This window comes from Rana temporaria, chromosome 8 (assembly GCF_905171775.1).
Source record: "Rana temporaria chromosome 8, aRanTem1.1, whole genome shotgun sequence".
Classification (NCBI taxonomy): domain Eukaryota; kingdom Metazoa; phylum Chordata; class Amphibia; order Anura; family Ranidae; genus Rana; species Rana temporaria.
In genome coordinates this window covers 12,062,186-12,081,969 of record NC_053496.1, presented here as the reverse complement: position 1 = coordinate 12,081,969, position 19,784 = coordinate 12,062,186, and the positions used below count along the sequence as shown (strand labels likewise).

At 49.3% G+C, this 19,784-nt stretch overlaps 1 protein-coding gene across 1 annotated transcript in view; it reads left to right on the top strand.

The window, feature by feature from the left end:
• The window catches only part of LOC120910361 (C-type lectin domain family 7 member A-like), a 104,872-nt gene that overhangs the window by 69,896 nt on the left and 15,192 nt on the right, over positions 1-19,784 (top strand). Inside the window, exon 4 of the mRNA XM_040322121.1 lies at positions 14,496-14,543. Coding sequence (XP_040178055.1) covers positions 14,496-14,543 — 48 coding nt within the window. The remainder of the gene's footprint in view (positions 1-14,495; positions 14,544-19,784) is intronic.

Below are 19,784 nucleotides of genomic sequence, written 5' to 3'. Positions count from 1 at the left end.
TAGAAGGCACCTCAGGGGCACGGGAGGTGGACCAGCTACTACTGTCAAGCTGACAGCTGAGGAGGAGGTGATCGCCAGCTGCCTGGAGCAGGAGCAGGTGGAGGGCCTGGAGGGTTTTGACTCCAGCGAACAGGACTTGAGGAGAGGTAAGTGTGTTTCATCCCCCATCCGGTGTGGAGCATGTTAGGGGGTGCAAGGGAGCATGTGACAAGTGTGTGGGTCCACCAACATGTAAATGATTTGTGTCATCCACAGATGTGCTGGAGGGAGCTGGGCTATCCTCTGCTGCTGGACGACCCACGCCATCCAGGGAAGAGGATTCCATCTTTGCCGGTCCCTCCGAGACGGTGGACCCCCTGACCCCCTCAAGGGCTACCCCGTCCAGGGGAACCCCCTCAAGGGCTACCCCGTCCAGATGGACACAACCGGCTACTTCTCCCAGGAAGGCTCTGTGCAAGACCAGGGGTGTAGCCGGAATCCCTCCAAGAAGGGCTGGAGAGGGAACAGGCACGTCAGACCCGCCACATGGCAGATATTGCCATTGACCTGCACCGAGTGGCTGACAGCCTGGCCTCCTCGGGCAAGACCCAGGCTGAGTGCACAGTGGCTGTGCAGGGCACCGAAGCCGCAATGCAGCAGTGCCTCAGCCAGCAGGCTGATCATACCCTGACCATCTCGGACTGCCTGCAGGAGGTGAGCGCCTATTGCGCAGCCATGGACACATGCCTCTTCGACCAATCCCAGACCCTCGATGTCATGCATCACCACATGGTAGCAGGGGGTCCCTCAAAATCTGGGGACCAGGGATCGGACGTGCAGGCCACCCAGGAACGGCACACCGCGGCTATTGGGGAGCTGCAGGCCACTGCATTAGGGATCCTGGTGGAGGTTAGGAGCCTGGGCGAGATTGTGCAGGCCAACACTGCCGCTATCCAGTCGGAGGGTCGCCAGAACAGGCGCCTACAGTGCCAGAACAACGCCATGCAGATGCAGGCAGAGACCAATAGCGTGCTCACTGCCGTTGCCTTGGAGGGGATGCAGGCAACATCTGCCATCAGCTCCAGGAGCGACAGCCCATGGGATGAACCTCCTCGTGATGATACACCCCCCCACCCGAGTCGTCGCCACGACAACTGAGGAGCAGAATCCTCGGCACGAGGCCTGGCCCACGAGAGGGCAAATTACTCTCCTGAGGACGATTGCAGCTCAGAGTATGAGCTTTTTTTTATGATTTGTGTGACGTGCACAGATGCATGTGCCGTCCTCCTGTAAGGGCATGCCATGTCGGACAATGGCATGATCCCTTTTTTTTTTTTTTGTCACAGCACCATCAGATTGCACACGGTCAGGAGTGCAGAAGTGGTGACTAGACACCAGTTTGCAGGGGCAGGGTTTGCCCGGTGATGCTACGATGTGACTGGTGTGTGAGTGTGTGTGGCCAATGTGTGACATTCCTGCCAGCAAGGCGTGTCACCTTGGATCGTCGGGGAGAGGTTATCCCCACGACCGTATGAATGTGGTATGAATGGACAGCAACATCATTGGGGCCTTGGCGTTGCGTTGCTGCTCCCAAGTCCCGCACAGTGGACTTGGGCTAAACCAATGTGAGGTGGATGTGGTGTGTGTGAGCTAGGGACCACAGTGGTGTGCATGCGTGCATTCTCCTTGTGCCAGGATGAATGTGTGTGTTTAACATGCAAAGATGCGTTTCACGAGGCAACTCCTGACTGCTGTTCCTTCAGCAGACTGGGTAGCCTCATTCAGGGGGGGACTGTGTGGCTCGGGGGTCAGGTAATCACATATGTCAATCTCCAGGCCCTTTCTCATGGTGTAGTTGTGCAGCATGCAACATGCACCGATGATCTGGCACACAAAGTTTGGGGAATACAACAGGGTCCCCCCGGACTTATCCAGGCATCGGAAACGGGACTTCAGGATGCCAAATGTGCGCTCCACCACTGCACGGGTGCATATGTGTGCAGCATTTTATCTTCTCTGGCCTCTGGTTTGGGGATTCCGGTATGGAGTCAGGAGACGGGGCCCAAGTGCATATGCCGAGTCACCTGGAAGGGAAAAGACAGGAGGATGTTAGTCATGCATGTGCCCCTCGTGATGTCTACATCATGGGGTCGGACAGTCATGCCTGACTCCCATGTCACTCACCAAGCAGCCAGCTGTCCCTGTACACGTTCTGTTCGAATTCTGTTGGGATGGTGCTTTGACAGTATATGTAGCTGTCGTGGCTGGCCCCGGGGTGTTTGGCAAGGACGTGCCATATGAGGCATTGGGCATCGACTATCACCTGTAAGTTGATGGAATGCCACTGCTTACGATTGCGGTATATGTGCTCTGTGACACGGGGGGGCGTAGTGCCACATGTGTGCAATCAATGGCCCCAACGGTGAGTGGGAATCCGGCAATTCTGTAGAAATCCTGCATTGCCTTCTGATGCAGTTACGTCGGCGTAAGTGCTTTTTGAATCTGGGCCCAAGTATGTGTGCTCTATATTGACTGATATCAACACGAGAGCTTACGAACTCAGGCCCAGATTCTTGTTTATTGGCGTATCTATGCGGCAGCGTAACGTATCCGATTTACGTTACGCCGCCGCAACTTACACAGGCAGGTGCTGTATTCTCAAAGCACTTGCTCCGTAAGTTGCGGCGGCGTAGCGTAAATCACCCGGCGGAATTCAAATTCGGCGGGTAGGGGGCGTGTAGCATTTAAATAAAGCGCTTCCCCGCGCCGAACGAACTGTGCATGCGCCGTCCGTAAAATATCCCAGTGTGCATTGCTCCAAATGACGTCGCAAACGACGTAACTTTTTCAAATTTCGACGCGGGAACGACGGCCATACTTAACATTGGCTGCGCCACCATATAGCAGGGGCAACTTTACGCCGGGAAAAGCCTAACGTAAACATCGTAACTTTACTGCGTCGGCCGCGTGTACGTTCGGGAATTCGCGTATCTAGCTAATTTGCATTCGACGGAAGCGCCACCTAGCGGTCAAAAAAAATGCAGTTACGATCCGACGGCGTAAGAGACTTACGCCTGTCGGATCTAATGGCTATCTATGCGTAACTGATTCTAAGAATCAGGCGCATAGATACGACGGCACGACACAGAGAAACGACGGCATATCTGGAGATACGCCGTCATATCTCTTTTGAGAATCTGGGCCTCAATGTTCCAAAATGGGACAATGTACATCCACATAGTCTCACACAGTCCGCCTATCAGACATTGAGTGTGTGTATATTGTATATACATAGAATAGATTTTATCCTTTATTATATAATGATAAAAAAAATCAAATCAAAAGATCAAAAAAAGGAAAAAAAAATTAAATATACCAAATAAATATTGTTTAATAAAATTCTATATGAACCGATGTGATATAAGAGGGTCCAATCCGTAAGTATAGATATAAATGTGACTGAGTCCACACCTCTAAATTTAGCTCACATGATGAGATAAGGGTGCAAAAAATATTTATTTGATATGGCATTAAATAGAGTCACCTCTGTCCAAAACACAAAACAAAATATTGGTTCAGGAGCCCACAATTACGGGGCGAATTTCCCATAACCCATAGAGGTTCCCATTATTCTTTTCATTCCTCCTACCCACCGTTTGGTCATCCAGGATGTCAGAGCTGGTACACATACATGGATTCTAACCATTGTCAATGAACGCGTTGACATCTGTGTCCACATTCAGGCCATACGGTATGTAACAACGCACCCTGCAAACTCCATTTGTCCAGAAAAGAGAGGCACCGCAAAAAACAATCAATAACGTGCTGTTAGATATTAGATAAGTGTAGAATTTTGGTGATATTGGTATTTTGAAAAACGCATGTAGCGCTACCCCCTCAGGAGCCGCTGGTTGATTTGGGATCGGCGTATTAAGTTACCTCTAATCGTTGTCATGGGGTGATGGTAGTGAGTAGAGCAGTAAACTAATGTCCAATCAGCGAATAAGGTTTTCTGAATGCTTTATTTCTCAGCCCAACACGACCAACATCAACATGAGGTAGGACAGGAAAGGTTGATGAAGTAGAGAACTTTGCGGTATCAGGCTTGGATGAAGAAGAAAGCAATCCTGCTTTCAGTAATAGTAGTATAGTTTGTCGCCACTCCAGTCAGAGTGGGTGAAGTGCCCCCGGACAGACCCCTGCCACAGGCCTGGCAGCTGAAGTGTCACTTTAAGGATGCTGGGAGGAGCAGGTCTCTGCCACAGACCTGGCTCTGATGGGGCCTCTGCCACAGGCCTAGAACTTGGATGAGCTAAATAGTTGAGCTTATCCTCCCAGTAAATTTGCGCTAGGGTCACCGGTTGACAGTGGAAGTGTACCAGTCAATGTCCCGGTCACCAGATCCCCGATGGTTCGCTCAAGCCCTTTTGGTCAACCTGCCTCCGGGTTCTCTTCAAGCCAATCCCCCACCGAACGGCATACAGCCTGGGATCTCCTCAGTAGGAGGGGGACCCAGTCAGTCACTGGGGCCCCTTTGTGGCATCAGTTGCTCCAGGTCAGGAGGGCCCAGAGTCCGGAACTCCGCGTTGCGCGCGACCCCAGGCCAGATAGGCCATAGTGGTGGGGCCCGCGATGTGCGCACACCCTAAAGGTGGGTGCCGCACCCGGAACCAGGAACCCGCGAAGAACCAAGAACAACGGCTTCTGCCACAGAAATACTCCTCCCCAGCATGTCCTGCGAGGGGAAAACTCCTCTAATTGGCTGCTGAGGAAAAGCGGCTCTGCATGGACCTCTCTGGCGCCACCTGCCGCCCAGGGATGGTACCGCATCCCTAGAACACAGTCTGACCCACAGAACAATCCAGATTTGGCGACACCCAAATTTAACATAATCCAGAATGAGAGCAAATTATCTCTCTCATTCCCCACTAACTTTAGCGTAGCGCCTTTACTGAAAGTAAGGGGGCACTACATACTCCCCCCACTTGAAATGAAACTGTCCCCAGTGTCCTAAGGCATTCAAGCCTGAATGCCAGCCTGATACTTGCTAACAGTATAGAAAAGTAGGAAAAAGAAGAGAAAACTAAATTGTAAACATTAAATTACAATATTGGCAATTTAAATAACATATGACATTACACACATACACAGCCCTATCTATCTATGCTGCCCATTCTCCGCAGTGTTGATAGTAGTTGGGTCCAGAACCTGCATAAAAATATAAAAGAGAGCATACAAAAATATATATCCTAACAAATTAAGAACATATCTATATACAGTCTCCAAGTTCGGAATTGAAACTGCGCGCTCCAGTGAGAGTGCAAAATTTCCCTTTCCTCCCAGAGAGTTTAAATGTAAGTGCTGAGCATAATTTACCCTTTACTCTGTTGCAAGAAATATCAAAATCTAAACCAAATATACATTTTTGTCCTGCAATAGAATGTTGCAGAACACTGCCCCTAGCGGTCAGTGCACTGGTACTGCAGCAGTCTAAGTTCAATTGTAAAGAAGTAGCAGCAAAAAGGAAGTAAAAAGATAAAACATTTATTTTCTCACTGAATCTTCCGGTACTGCTGTGGAGAAGTTGGCAAGGACCCCCTCTAACTGACTGAACCCAACCCCCCTGAAGTTCTTCACATAAGCCTTGATGTGGATCCGGAGAGGCCAGGGGGAAAAGGGGAAAACAGGGAGAAGAAACACAACTTAAGTGGGGGTGAAAACCCTTGTCCAAAACTTCTTGAAAGTACTTATATCGGACCAAACTGGCATACAGCTCACTTGTAGTAGCGCGGGTCCGGCAAAATAATAATGGCACCATCCGCTGTGGTTGTGGTAGTTGAAAACACCTGGTCCTCTCTCCCAGGAGACTTCAGCACGACCCGATCGCTGTAGATATGCCGGCCCCAGCTCCAGTCTCTGAGGCATTCTTCAAAGCGTTTCCCCACACAAACAATGGCATAGGATGTCTCTCGCTCCTTCTTAGGGACATTCAGACGGTCCCATACAACATCACGGCACCATCCCTCTCTCTCCCGGTCAATCTGGTAAAGGAGAGAGGGTGGCACATATGGGTATTCATAACTGCACTGGGCAGCAACTTTCTGGATTACCAAGCGCTGCAGCCTGGCCAAACTCGGCAAATGACGTGGGTCTCTGCGTCCCGGCAGCACTATTGCGTCCGGTGCCCTTTTCAACACGGGAGCAACAAGGGGCACAGGGGTGGTGAGTGTAACAGTAACAACATTTGACTCACCGACTCCCCAGGTTAGACACGGAACGTCCATGGACGGCTGCTGGGACCCACACGATGCTCTACGGCCGGAGCGTTTCTTCCTCCGAGTACCATGGAGGGTACGGGATCCTCCGAAGCCCTGCGACTCAGGGAACCTAGGTTCAAACAGGTAGTCAGGGAGGTCGCCGTCATCTGTTAAAGAATCGTCCGATAAAGGGTCAAAGTCTGAGGAATTCAACTCCTCCGCTGGCGAGTGACTGCAGGGTTTGGCTGCTGTAGAATCCCTTGGCCAGTCCGGCAAGGAGCGGCTGGGAGGTAGGCCTCAACCGCGGCTGCGGGAGGCTGGAGCAGGTCTTGCTCCTACAGATGCACACCACACGGAGATCACTGTGGAAGTAGCAGTCGTCTCCGAGGTGGTCTCGGCCTGTGTACTCGTCACGTCCGTTAGGCTGGTCACGCTGGACGGGTCACCTTCTTGGTCCAGTTTGTCCACAGGGCTTACCTCCAATGAGCGAGGTGGCGAGGCAGCCGAGGGTAGGGTCAAGGTGGACGATACTGAAATAATTTCAGGGTCCTGGACTTCTGGTTCCACAATGGCTATTGACGGGGATGGCTCCGGCCATGCGGCTTCCTCCTCCGCGGTAATGGTGGCGGTGACGAAATTCACCCGGTACTCCTTTGGAGCATGCGTGGGTGACATGGCCACAAACAGATAGGCCCGGCATCGCTGGCATCGGGCGAAAGGCTGGATCTTCACGGACAGTAGAGATCACCCCCCCATTCAGTACAGGCCCCCCCATTCAGTACAGATTTCTGCCCCTTTAGTACAGACCCCCCCCCACAGTACAGATCCCCCCCACAGTACAGATCCCCCCCCCACAGTACAGATTCCCCCCCCCATTAGGTACAGCCACCCCATTCAGTACCATAATGTACCTGTACCTCAGATGATCCTGACATGCACAGACATACACAGGGGACTGGTCTGGTCCCCCTTGTAGACATACAGGAGGAGAGGGAGGCGGGCCACTTCACTCTGCTTGTGCCAAAACTGATCAGAGCTGCGACCACGGAGAGCAGGGCAGGATCTGACGGGTCACGGGTGTCACTCCAGTGCGGCTCGCACCCCCGCAAAGCCACTACCTCAGGTTCCTCTCTCCGTGAGTCTTCTGGAATTGTGCCCTCGCTGCCTAATCCCGCCCGCTGTCTCTGAACTATTCAGTGGGGGGGGGGGACAGATGCCTGCTGCTCCGCTGCCTAAACCCGCCCGCTGCCTAAACCTGCCTGCAGTCTACGCTGAAGGAGAGGGGGAGCACCGGCCTGACAACCCCCCCCGCCCCCACTTAGTACCCACTGCATTCCCTCCGATTCTCTGCTTGAGTCCTGCAAAGGGAACGGCGTTCCTGTTGTGAAAAAAGTGCAGGGACGCCGTTCCCACACGTTCCCGCAGGACTCGAGCCCTGTTTTTTTTCATCCGCCCAGTACGGCGGGTAAAAGACCACAGGCCGAAAAAGCGCCTGCGCAGGGACTGAGACGTCCCTGGCTTCGCAAACTCAACAAACCTGCAGACAAAGCTACGTCCGCATGATGGTTTTCCCCCACCCATCTCTCAGGTGGGGGGACGTCTTTGCGAATTCGCGACCCAGTGGACATCTCAGGTCCCCGACCGGTGGGTTTGCAAAGTAGTGTCTTCAGGGTACAAGATAGAGCTTCTATCTTGCCCACCACACAGATTGTTTTTTCCCTCCAACCGCCAGCTACAACCGACTCGTCAGGAAGCCCTATTTGGGGCAGTTCAAGACCTGCTGAAACGCAGGGTGGTTATTCCTGTCCCAGTACAGGATCGGTTTCAGGGGTTTTACTCCAATCTGTTCATAGTACCAAAGAAGGAGGGCGTTCGCCCAATTCTGGACCTCAGGGCCCTCAATTGCTTCATGAAGGTACAAGATTCCGGATGGAATCGGTTCGCTCTGTCATCACTGCCCTCCAGCCGGGGGACTTTCTGGCATCCTGTGACATCAGGGATGCCTATTTACATGTCCCCATATGCACAAAGCATTAGAGTCTTCTGTTGTTTGCGGTCGGGGAAGACCACTATTAAGTTGTGGCTCTCCCCTTTGGCCTGGCATCGGCACCAAGGGTGTTCACCAAGGTGATTGCCCCAATTCTCGCCCTACTAAGACAACATGGCATCGCTGTCGTGGGCTACTTGGACGACCTGCTTCTGAGGGCCGCTTCAGCCTCAGAATTAGAGGTGAGCGTGTCTATAACATTAGACCCTCAGACACTTGGGTGGCTACTGAACATTCAGTAATGTCAGTAATGGTAATGACTCAATGCCTAGTATATCTGGGATTGATTCTGGACTCCTCAGAGGCAAAATGTTTGCTTCCCTGTGGAAAAGTTGCAGACCCTTCAGGCAGTGGTGCAGTAGTTGACATCCCAGAAGGGTTGTCACTCTGCTTTGCATGAGAGTCCCGGGCCTCATGGTGGCCTCCTTCGAGGCGGTACCATATGCGCAATCTCACACGCGAGTGCTACAGAAGGAAATTCTGTCCGGATGGGACAAGCGCCCATCATCCCTGGATTATCTAATCAGGGTAAGCCACTTGGTCAGGGCCTCCCTTGTTGGTGGCTGACCTCACCGGCACTTCTGTCCGGGAAGTTGTTCCTTCCTTTCACTGGATAGTCATCACAACGGACGCCAGCCTTACCGGTGGGGGAGTCTGGGGGGTTCAGTTGACCCAGGGTCGCTGGTCTCCAGAGAATTTCCATTGCCGATCAAGGTCCTGGAACTTCGGGCGATCAGGCTGTGCCTCTCCACATGGTCTCAGAGGCTACGAGGGAGTTCAGTCAGGATCCAGTCGAACAACGCCACGGCGGTGGCATATGTCAACCATCAAGGAGGAATAAGTAGCTCGGCTGCAGCGTCAGAAGTCGCCCACATCCTAAAGTGGGCAGAAAGGAGCATACCGGCACTGTCGGTCATATACATTCCGGTGTGGAAAACTGGCAGGCGGACTACTTGTGTCGCCAGATATTGGACCAAGGAGAATGGTCTCTGCACCCGGAGGTGTTTCAGCTCCTTTGCCCAAGATGGGGCACGCCAGACGCAGATCTCCTGGCGTCTCGGCTCAATCGGAAGGTGTTGAGGTTTGTGGCCAGGTCAAGAGACCCATGGGCGGACGCGACAGATGCGTTAGTGGCGCCGTGGAGTCAGTACCGGCTAATCTATGCCTTCCCTCCTCTAAAGCTCCTGCCTCTTCTGCTTCGCAGAGTGGAGGCAAACGGGATTCCTATGATCCTAATTGCTCTGGATTGGCCTCGATGTCCTTGGTACGCCGATCTAGTGCGGCTAGTAGCAGACGTCCCTTGGCGTCTACCACTCAGAGAGGACCTGCTGTCACAAGGTCCCATACTGCATCCTGCCTTACAGTCGCTGGCTTAATGGCATGGCTATTGAAAGCCAGGTACTAAGAGATCGGGGCCTGTCGGATTCTGTGATTCCTACCAGGAGGATGACTAGGAAGTTATCCTCTAGGAGCATTTATTATCGCACTTGGAGAGCTTACTTAGCCCTTTGCAAGGAAATGAAGTGAAATCCACTGACTTATTTGGTGTCCAGAGTCCTTCTGTTCTTACAACGCGGGTGGACCGAGAGCTTGCTTTAAGCACGATTAAGGGGCAGATATCTGCCCTGGCTGTTTTCTTTCAGCGACCCCTGGCGACTCACTCTCTAGTGATAACATTTCTACAGGGGGTTCGGCATGTGGCCCCTCTGGTCCGTCCTCCACTACCTCCGTGGGGATTTGAATAGCAGATGCACCTTGGCGTCTACCGCTACGAGAGGACCTGCTGTCGCAAGGTCCCATACGGCATCCTGCTTACAGTCAATGGCCTTAACAGCATGACCACTAGATGCCTCAGAAACCACCGTTTGAGAACATTAGGGAAGTTCCCTTGTTGACACTTTCTCAGAAAGTGGTCCTTTTGCTGACTGTTAGGTCAGCTAAGACGGGTTCTGAGCTGGCAGCCTTGTCATGAAAGGCTCCCCATTTTGATCTTCCACTAGGATAAGATGGTGCTGCGTTCGCAGCCTTAGATTCTTCCTAAGGTCATTTCGACCTTCCATCTCAAGGATCACATTGTACTGCTATACTTGTGTCCTCATCCGTCGAATCCTAAGGAGACTACGTGGCATTCCTCGGACGCTGTCCGAGCTCCGAGAAGATACTTGTCTGTTACTGCTCCGTTCCGGAGTTCAGACTCACTGTTTGTTTCGGTGACTGGTCCCAAGAAGGGCCCAGCGGTCTCATCGGCCACCTTTTTAAGGTGGACCCGACAGATCCTGATCAAGCTTACGCCATAAAGGGTCAGGCGCCACCCTATCACGATGCATTCGACTAGGGCAATGGTGCCTCTTGGGGTTTTCTGACATCAAGTGTCTGTTTCTCAGGTGTGTAAGGCGGCGACCTTTACACCTTTAAACTTTACAAGTTGATGTGAGTGCATCTTCGGATGCTTCTTCGACCGCAAAGTTTTGCAGGCGGCTGTTTAGCGTTACAACTCCTCAGTTAAGGAGCTCTGTTTTGGGGTGGAGTTTATTTTTATGCTTCCCACCCCTCATTTTGACACTGCTTTGGGACGTCCCACTTTGTCAAGATAAGGCTGTGTCCATCCATGAACGAAAGAGAAAATAGTATTATATGCTCACCGTAAAATCTTTCTCTGAGTTCATAGATGGACACAGCACCCACCCCTCTTTTTTTCTGTACTGCTTGCTACGAACTGAATTGTTTGGTGCAGACTGAGGGGATATAGTCAGTGGGACCAAACCCTGGGCGGGGCGGTTCTGCTTTGAAGTTAACACTTCTGCCTAGTCACTCCTAAAGATAGATAGCCTTATCTTGACAAAGTGGGAATAGCCTGTGTCCATCCATGAACTCAGAGAAAGAGATTTTACGGTGAGCATAAAATCCTATTTTTTTACTAGTAATGTCGGTGAGCGCTATTGCGACATTGAGATGGACAGTTCGGACACTTTTGACAACTTTTTGGGTACATTGACATTTATACAGCGATCAGTGCTATAAAAATGCACTGATTATTGTGTAAATGTCACTGGCGGGGAAGGGGTTAACCACTAGGGGGCGATCAAGGGGTTACATTTGTGTTCCCTCAGTGTTTTCTAACTGTATGAGGATAGGACTGCGTAGGAGAGGAGACATTTCGCTCCTCTCCTCTGACAGCAGAGGGATTAGTGTGTTTATGAATGAATAAATGAATGAAAAACTTATATAGCGCGGCACATGCGAACTGAGTCGCCTCTGGGCGCTTGATGTTTCGTGTCTCATGACATCAAAAGAGCAGAGTTTTAATCTGTCTTCTGAAAGTCAGGTGGTTTTCCTCCAACCGAATGCTGGTTGGTAAGTTTACACACTAAAAAATCACTGTGGCCCGGATCCACAAAGCAGTTACGCTGGCGTATTAATTGATACGCCGCGTAACTTCTAGGTTGCTCCGGCGTATCTGTTTTGTATCCACAAAACAAGATACGCCTGAAGCTGGGCTAGATCCGACTGACGTATGTCTTAGTACGCCGTCGGATCTAAGGTGCATATTTACGTCAATTTCCGTGTTGAGTATGCAAATTAGCTAGATACGCCAATCCACAAACGTACGTCCGCCCGGTGCATTTTTTACGTCGTTTACGTAAGGCTTTTTTCGGCGTAACGTTACCCCTGCTCTATGAGGCGTACGCAATGTTAAATATGGACATCGGGCCAGCGTAGAATTTTCTGTCGTTTGCGTAAAACGTTCACGAATAGGGCTTTGCGTAAATTACGTTCATGTGGTCTAGGCATTGAGCAGGCGCAATTTAATTTGAAAATTCGACGTGATACTGAGCATGCGCGCACATGCGCCGTACGAAAAAAGCGTCATTTACGTGGGGTCAAGCTTATTTTACATAAAACACGCCCCCCTGTTCATGATTTGAATTCCGCGCTGTCATGGTCTTACCTCCTTGCAGGCTTCTTATCACTGACATGTGCTGGCAGCCATCTTGCTTCCTGGGGTTCTTATAACTTACCACACCCTGCGGCTCCTCCTTCCTCACTGGGAGGAGCTGGATGCCTTGCATATATATAGGAGGTCTGCTGCTGCATTTCCTTGCTTGGGCCTCTTGTATACACATGCTCCTGAGATTGTGCTGCTGCTCTTGGTTACCGACCCGGCTCCCACGGACGATCCTTCTGGCTCCTGATCCCCGGCTTCGTTTCACCACCTCTCTCTTGTATACGGACTCCGGCTTGGCTGACTCTCATTCCTGGCCATCGACCCTGGCTCCGGTGGAAGACTCTGCTGACTGTTTGATCATCCGTTTGGACTTTAACCTTGCTGTTTGGTTTTTAATAAAGCCTTCCTATTTCATTTATCTGTTGTTGTACGTCTGATTCATGCTTCCGTGACACGCGCCCTTACGCCGGGAGATTTACGCTACGCCCTTGTAACTTTAGAGGCAAGTGCTTTGTGAATACAGCACTTGCCTCTCAAAGTAGCGGCGGCATAGCGTAACTACGATACGCTACGCCTGCCTAAAATTAGGACACGCTACGTGGATCTGGCCCTGTGTTGGTGTTCGTGCATGCGATCACGTGTGGCCAGCGGCGATTGCGACTTCTGGCCACGCGCATCGGCCCCCCGCCGCGCAGTGGGCACGCACCCTCTGGTGACTTTTAAAGGAAACCCTTACCCATACGGTGTTTCGCACAGGGGTGCCATTCAGCCCCTGTAAAAAGACGTGAACTGGTCGGGAACCGTTTCAAGCGCATCTAAACCCCTCTTCCAAAAAATAATAATATATTGCAGCTTAACAGCCCTTAGATATAGTGGCTGCATGTGTTTTTTTTTTCCTCTTTATCTGGTGATTTTGCAAATAAAATTCTCCCTGTCCCTTCATGTCTACACTCATTTCTCCATGGTATCTATAGAGGGAGCCATGGTTGTTACACAGGTTGGACTACAAAAATGTCTGCCTGTGTTCATCTCCTTCCTGTACATGGTGGGTTGATTGGGGCTTGTAGTTTACACAATATAGTTCTTTACACATGGAGTGCTACCCCCTCAGGAGCCGCTGGTTAGATTTGGGACGGCATGATTATGTTACCTCTGTGATGTGTCTAGGGATAAGGAGCAGTAACGGAATGTCCAAACAGCAGGGTGTCGTTTTCTGTGCTTTCATTTCTCGCCCAACATGGCTAACAGTTAACTTGAGGTAGATAGAAATAGGTTGGTGAAAGGAGAGTTTTCAGATTCAGGCCTATAGATAACGGAAGCAGTCCTGCCTCCAATGGGACTTTAACTTACGTCGCCACTCCAGCCGGAGTGGGTATAGTGTACCTGGACAGGCCTCTCACACCGACCTGGCAGTCAGGGTATCACTTAGAACTTCTGAGAAGGAACAAGTCTCTGCCACCGACTTGGCTCTAATGGAATTTGAATTAGGAGTGGAACCTCTGCCACAGGCCCTTTACTCAGGAACGTAGATAATAGAGCGAATCCTCTCAGTAAATCCAATTTTGCCTGAATCTCCCTCAGGTAGAGTTCTTAGTTTGGGGTCACCGACTTACAGTTTGCAGCATACAACTTCTCAGTGTCCGGTCACCCAGATCCCCGATGGATTGTCTAAGCCCTGTTGGATCACCTGCCTCCGGGCTCACCTCAGACTGCCTCCCCATCGAACACCACAACTCGCTTGGGATCTTCCTCATGAAGTGTGGGGACCCAGTAAGTCACTGGGGCCCCCTTGCAGCTTTAGTTGCTCCGGGCCATGAGGGCCCAGAACTGGAAACTCTGCGTAGCACGTGCGCACCGGCCTGGTAGGCCATCTCGCCGGGGCCCGTGATGTGCGCACACCCTAAAGTTGGGTGCAGCACCTGGAACCAGGAACGAGAGAAGAACCCACAAAATGGCGTCCGCCAAAGAAATTCCCTCCCCCAGCATGCCCCGCGAGGGAAACACTCCTCTGATTGGCTGCTGGAGAAAGGTGCCTCCGCCTGGACCTCTCTGGCGCCACCTGCTATCCAAAGATGGAAACCTATCTTTGGAACACAGAATGAACCCACAGAACAGCCCAGCCTGGCAGAAACCCAATTTAACAAATCATCATGAATGAGAGCAAAATAACTCTCTCATTCCCCTCTAAATTTAACATAGCACCTGTACAGAAAGTACACAGGCGCTACACACAATAGAGATAATGTTCTTTGTGCTTTTTTAACAGATCTCAGAAGAAATGACAAGGACCCTGCATGTCCAGAAAGATTACCAGGTATTTTCACTATTCATAGCACTGGAATTCACAACAGATACACAATGGTGGTTGATTTACTAAAGGCAAATCCACTTTGCACTACAAGTGCACTTGAAAGTGTAGTCACTGTAGATCTGAGAGGAAGATCTGAAATGAGGGGAAGCTCTGCTGATTTCTATCATCCAATCATGTACAAGCAAAAATGCTGTTTTTTTTTTTTAATTTTCCTTGCATGTCCCCCTCGGATTTATAGCGACTGCACTTCCAAGTGCACTTGCGGAGTGCACAGTGGATTTGCGGTTAGTAAATAACCCCCACTGACCCTGATTTACTAAAGGAGTAGGGCATGCTCTGTTTTAAAATAAATTAAAATTTTTCTTAGTGAATAAGGTTTAACAAAGTTATGATTTACTTTGAAAAGAATACCCAATATCGCATACACAGAAAATATAAAGAAAAAAATATTTTTGCTTGCACGTGATATGATGACTCCCCAATGGGTGATGTGACATGTCTGCATCCATTGTCAGCTGAAATATTGTTTTTTGGTGGACTGACCTCTTAATCACTTAAGACCCGGACCATTATGCAGGTAAAGGACCAGGCCCCTTTTTGCAATTCGGCACTGTGTCTCTTTAACTGACAATTGCGCGGTCGTGAGACGTGGCTCCCAAACAAAATTGGCGTCCTTTTTTCCCCACAAATAGAGCTTTCTTTTGGTGGTATTTGATCACCTCTGCGGTTTTTATTTTTTGCGCTATAAACAAATATAGAGTGACAATTAAAAAAATATATATATATATAAGATGTACTGAAACTATAATTATGATGTCTTCTGCTCTTTTTTTTTTTTTTATACATATTCTGGACATGTGATCAATTGATTTCAAGTTCTCAGCCTCCAGGTTCAAATATTTATTTATTGATACATTGTTATTTATTCAGTTATAAAAAATTTACATTTTACAATGTATTTTGTATACCTTTTGAAAATAAAATATTTTGAAAGAAAACAGTGGGAATTATTGAGGAGCTCTCTTAGGCCCCGTACACACGAGAGGATCTATCCGCTGGAATTGATCTGCGGATCAGTTCCAGCGGATAGATCCGCTGGTGTGTACATCCCAGCGGATCTTTTTCCGCTGATTTTTTTCGGGCCGACCGATTTCCAGCAGATAAAAATTTCTTAGCATGCTAAGAAATCTATCCGCTGGAATCGGCTTCAGCGGATCGATCCGGTGGTCTGTACAGACTCACCGGATCGATCCGTCCGATTCCCTCCCTCGCATGCGTCGTAATGATTCGACGCATGCGTGGGTATCCTTATATGACAGCGTCGCGCACGTCGCCGCGTCATCATCGCGGCGACGGCGCGACACGTCATCGCGATGGGATTTCGGCGCGGATTTCGATCCGATGGTGAGTACACTCCATCGGATCCAAATCCGCGGAAATCCTCGAGAGGATTTATCCGCGGATACGGTCCGGCGGACCGTATCCGCGGATTAATCCTCTCATCTGTACCCGGCATTAGGCCTCTTCCACACGAGGCGGACTTCGTTGCTACGGATTCCACCAGCTCCCGCCAGCTCAGCGGGAGATCTCTGCTGAGCCAGCGGTTGACAAGTCCCTCTCTGCTCACTGAGCGGGGAGGGGCTTGTGCAGCGCCACTGTCTCCTACGGAGAGATCTGATGAAAACGAACAGCGTGTCCGTTTTCATCAGATCTCATCCGATCCGCAATGGATGGATATAGATGTATCGTCATACGTCTGATTTTGGTGGATCGGAACGGATGTCAGCGGACATGTCTCCGATGACATCCGACGCTTCATCGGATTGCATGGAGCGGCCGTTTAGGTCCGCCGAAAAAACTGACAGACGGACCTGAATGGTCCGACCGTGTGAAAAGGGCCTTAGAGAGAACAAGTCACCAATGGGCAATGTATTTGTAATAATATGAATTTTCACTGTTATGCCACGTACACACGACGAGAAAAATGCTATTTTTTTAATTGGTTGTTAAAAACGATCGTGTGTGAGCTCCAGAGCATTTTTCTCAACGAGAAAAATTGGCATTAAAAATTTAGAACATGCTCTATTTTTTCTCGTCGTTTTTCACGTCGTCGTTTTTCTCGTCGTGAAAAATGGTCGTGTGTACGCTTTAACGATGGGGAAAAAAACACGCATGCTCAGAAGCAAGTTATGAGAAGGGAAATTTGCATAATCAGCCCAAAGGGTGGCGCCATCCGAATGGAACTTTCCCTTTATAGTGCCGTCATACGTGTTCTACATCACCGCGCTTTGCTCGAGCATTTTTTTGTTCACGATCGTGTGTAGGCAAGGCAGGCTTGGCAAGAATCACGTTGATAAAAACAACGTTTTTTTTTCCAAGACATGAGAAACGGTCGCGTGTACACGGCATTATAATTGTCTTTTATATTTGATTACTTGTAATCTCTCCCTGTCTGGAGTGTCAGGCTGTAAGGCCCCTATAGAGGTTGTCTGAGCTCACTGATAGTTGCCATACATATTTTTGGTAAAAAAAAACAATGGCCCAGATTCTCAAAGGGCTTACGACGGCGCAACGCCATGTACGCCGTCGTAAGTCCTAATCTGGGCCATCGTATCTATGCGACTGATTCTTAGAATCAGTTACGCATAGATAACCATTAGATCCGACAGGTGTAAGGCTCTTACGCCGTCGGATCTTAAATGCAAATTTTTTTTTGCCCGCTAGGTGTCGCCTCCGTCGTCTTCCCCGTCGAGTATGCAAATTAGCTAGATACGCGAATTCCCGAACGTACAAGCGGCCGACGCAGTGAAGTTACGACGTTTACGTTAGGCTTGTCCCGGCGTAAAGTTACCCCTGCTATATGAGGGGCAACCAATGTTAAGTATGGCCGTCGTTCTCGCGTCGAAATTTAAAAATGTACGTTGTTTGCGTAAGTTGTCCGTGAATGGGGCTGGACGCCATTTACGTTCACGTCGAAACCAATGACGTCCTTGCGACGTCATTTGGAGCAATGCACCCTGGGAGATTCTTCGGACGGCGCATGCGCAGTACGTTTGGCGCGGGAACGCGCTTAATTTAAATGCTTCACGCCCCCTACCCGGCTAATTTGAATTAGGCGGGCTTGCGCCGGGTGATTTACGCAACGCCGCCGCAACTTTACAGGCAAGTTCTTTGAGAATAAAGCACTTGCCTGTAAAACTTGCGGCGGTGTAACGTAAATCAGATACGTTACGCCCGCCCAGTTTTACGCGATTCTACAAGAATCTGGGCCAATAAGCGTATATTGATTGGTTTGCGCAAAAGTTATTGCGGCTACAAACTATGGGATAGACTTATGGACTTTTTTTTATTATTATTATTTTTACTGGTAATGGTGGCGATCAGCGATTTTTGGCGGTACTGCGACATTGCAGCAGACAAATCTGAAAATAAGTGCCTTTTTTTTGGGGACCAGTGACACCAATACAGTGATCAGTGCTAAAAAAAAATGCACTGTTACTGTATAAATGACACTGGCAGGGAAAGGGGTTAATAAAAGGGTGATCAAAGGTTAAACGTGTTCCCTGGGAGTGATTTTTAACTGTGTGGGGGATGGACTGACAGGAAGCACACAATAGAGCTGCCCTGCCACAGTATATATGCGGTGGGCGGTCGTTAAATAGGTGCCAGTAGCGTTTTCCAAGTCAGTTATGTCCATGTGACCTTTTATTAAATTTAAATATTTAAAACCGTCTGTTGCCATGGACTTTAGCTATGTATGATATCTGTCATGCTCCTATAGGTGGGTGGATCAAATTAATTGCTCCCCCACTTTCCATTCTTCATTGGCGTCAGAATCCACAGATCAGCACTGCAGTCTATTGCCTGTCATTGAGCGAAAAAATGCCTTAAGATCCCTTTCACACCGAAGGCGTTTTTTCAGGCACTTTGGTGCTAAAAATAGCGCCTGTAAAGTGCCTGAAAAAAGCCTCATCTGCGCTGGCAGGACATCCAAAAAAGTCCTGCAAGCAGCTTCTTTGAGGCACTTTAGCAGCAGTGTATATACCGCTGCTAAAGAACCCCTTCCCATTGAAATCAAGCCTGCAAAGCACCTTGGCAGCAGCGCTTTGCGGGCGCTTTTAACCCTTTATTCGGCCACTAGCGGGGGTTAATTGCGCCCAAAAAGCGCAGCAAAAACACCCCCGCACTGGCAGTGTGAAAGGGCTCCTAGGGTGGTTGAACAGAAGTCAGTCGATAGATCAACCTCAGTTCAACCTCAGTGGGCATGCATGGATCAAAATTCATCCAGTGCAGAACCGGCTTAAAGGGTCACTAAAGGAAAAAAATTGTTTTGCTAAATCGCTTCCTTTACCTTACTGCAGTCCTGGTTTCATGTCCTCATTGTTTGTTTTTGCTTTGATGTTGCTGTAATTCCTCTCTGTTCTGGACACTTCCTGGTTGTCTGTTTCCTGATCACCACAGTACTGGGAGATTTCTCACTGTGGTGACTAATCAAGGAGGTGTGATTACTGTGTGTATACAAGAAAATACTGCGCAGGTCCAAAGACAAGTGAATAGTGATGAGACTATAATAATACTAAAAAATATAGAAATAATAAAAATAATAAAAACACTGCTGCAGCTCATATGTCAGATAAACATAAAATAGTAAATGGAAAAGGTAAAGCTGCGCTGTAACATGAATCAACATAAATATCAATTATGCTGTATGTGATGCACACAAAACCAGTGCAATATGAAAAAGCAAGTGAAAAAAATATGTGCAAAAGTCCATAAGAAAGATGTATCGCAGAAAATTCACAAATGTGACAGAAAGTTCTCCGAATGGGTGAAATTAGATATCCAGATGATTTTGTGAATCTGTATAGCAGATGACAGAATCCTCCACCACTTATGTTCTAACTGCTTACCAAAGCAAGAAATTAGTCAGGCATAAACATATAAGCCACTTAAAGGGATCCGGGATATGCTGTCAATCTCTCTCCAATCTTACCAGTCTTCTACATCAGACTCATCTCTCTCCATAAATATGACCCAGAGGAGAAAAACACTAATATAGCGTAATAACGTTTTAAAAGGTTTTAATGATAAAAAGTAATGCACTCACATGTATGCAGATAAAAAAGTGCGTGTATCGATAATAGCCGGCCGGCTCTACTGTCCGCTCGTCCTTCCGGGTAGACAGCGTGGTACGAATCGTGGTGACGTCAGCACGTCGCTCCTCCCTACGCCGTTTCGTCACAA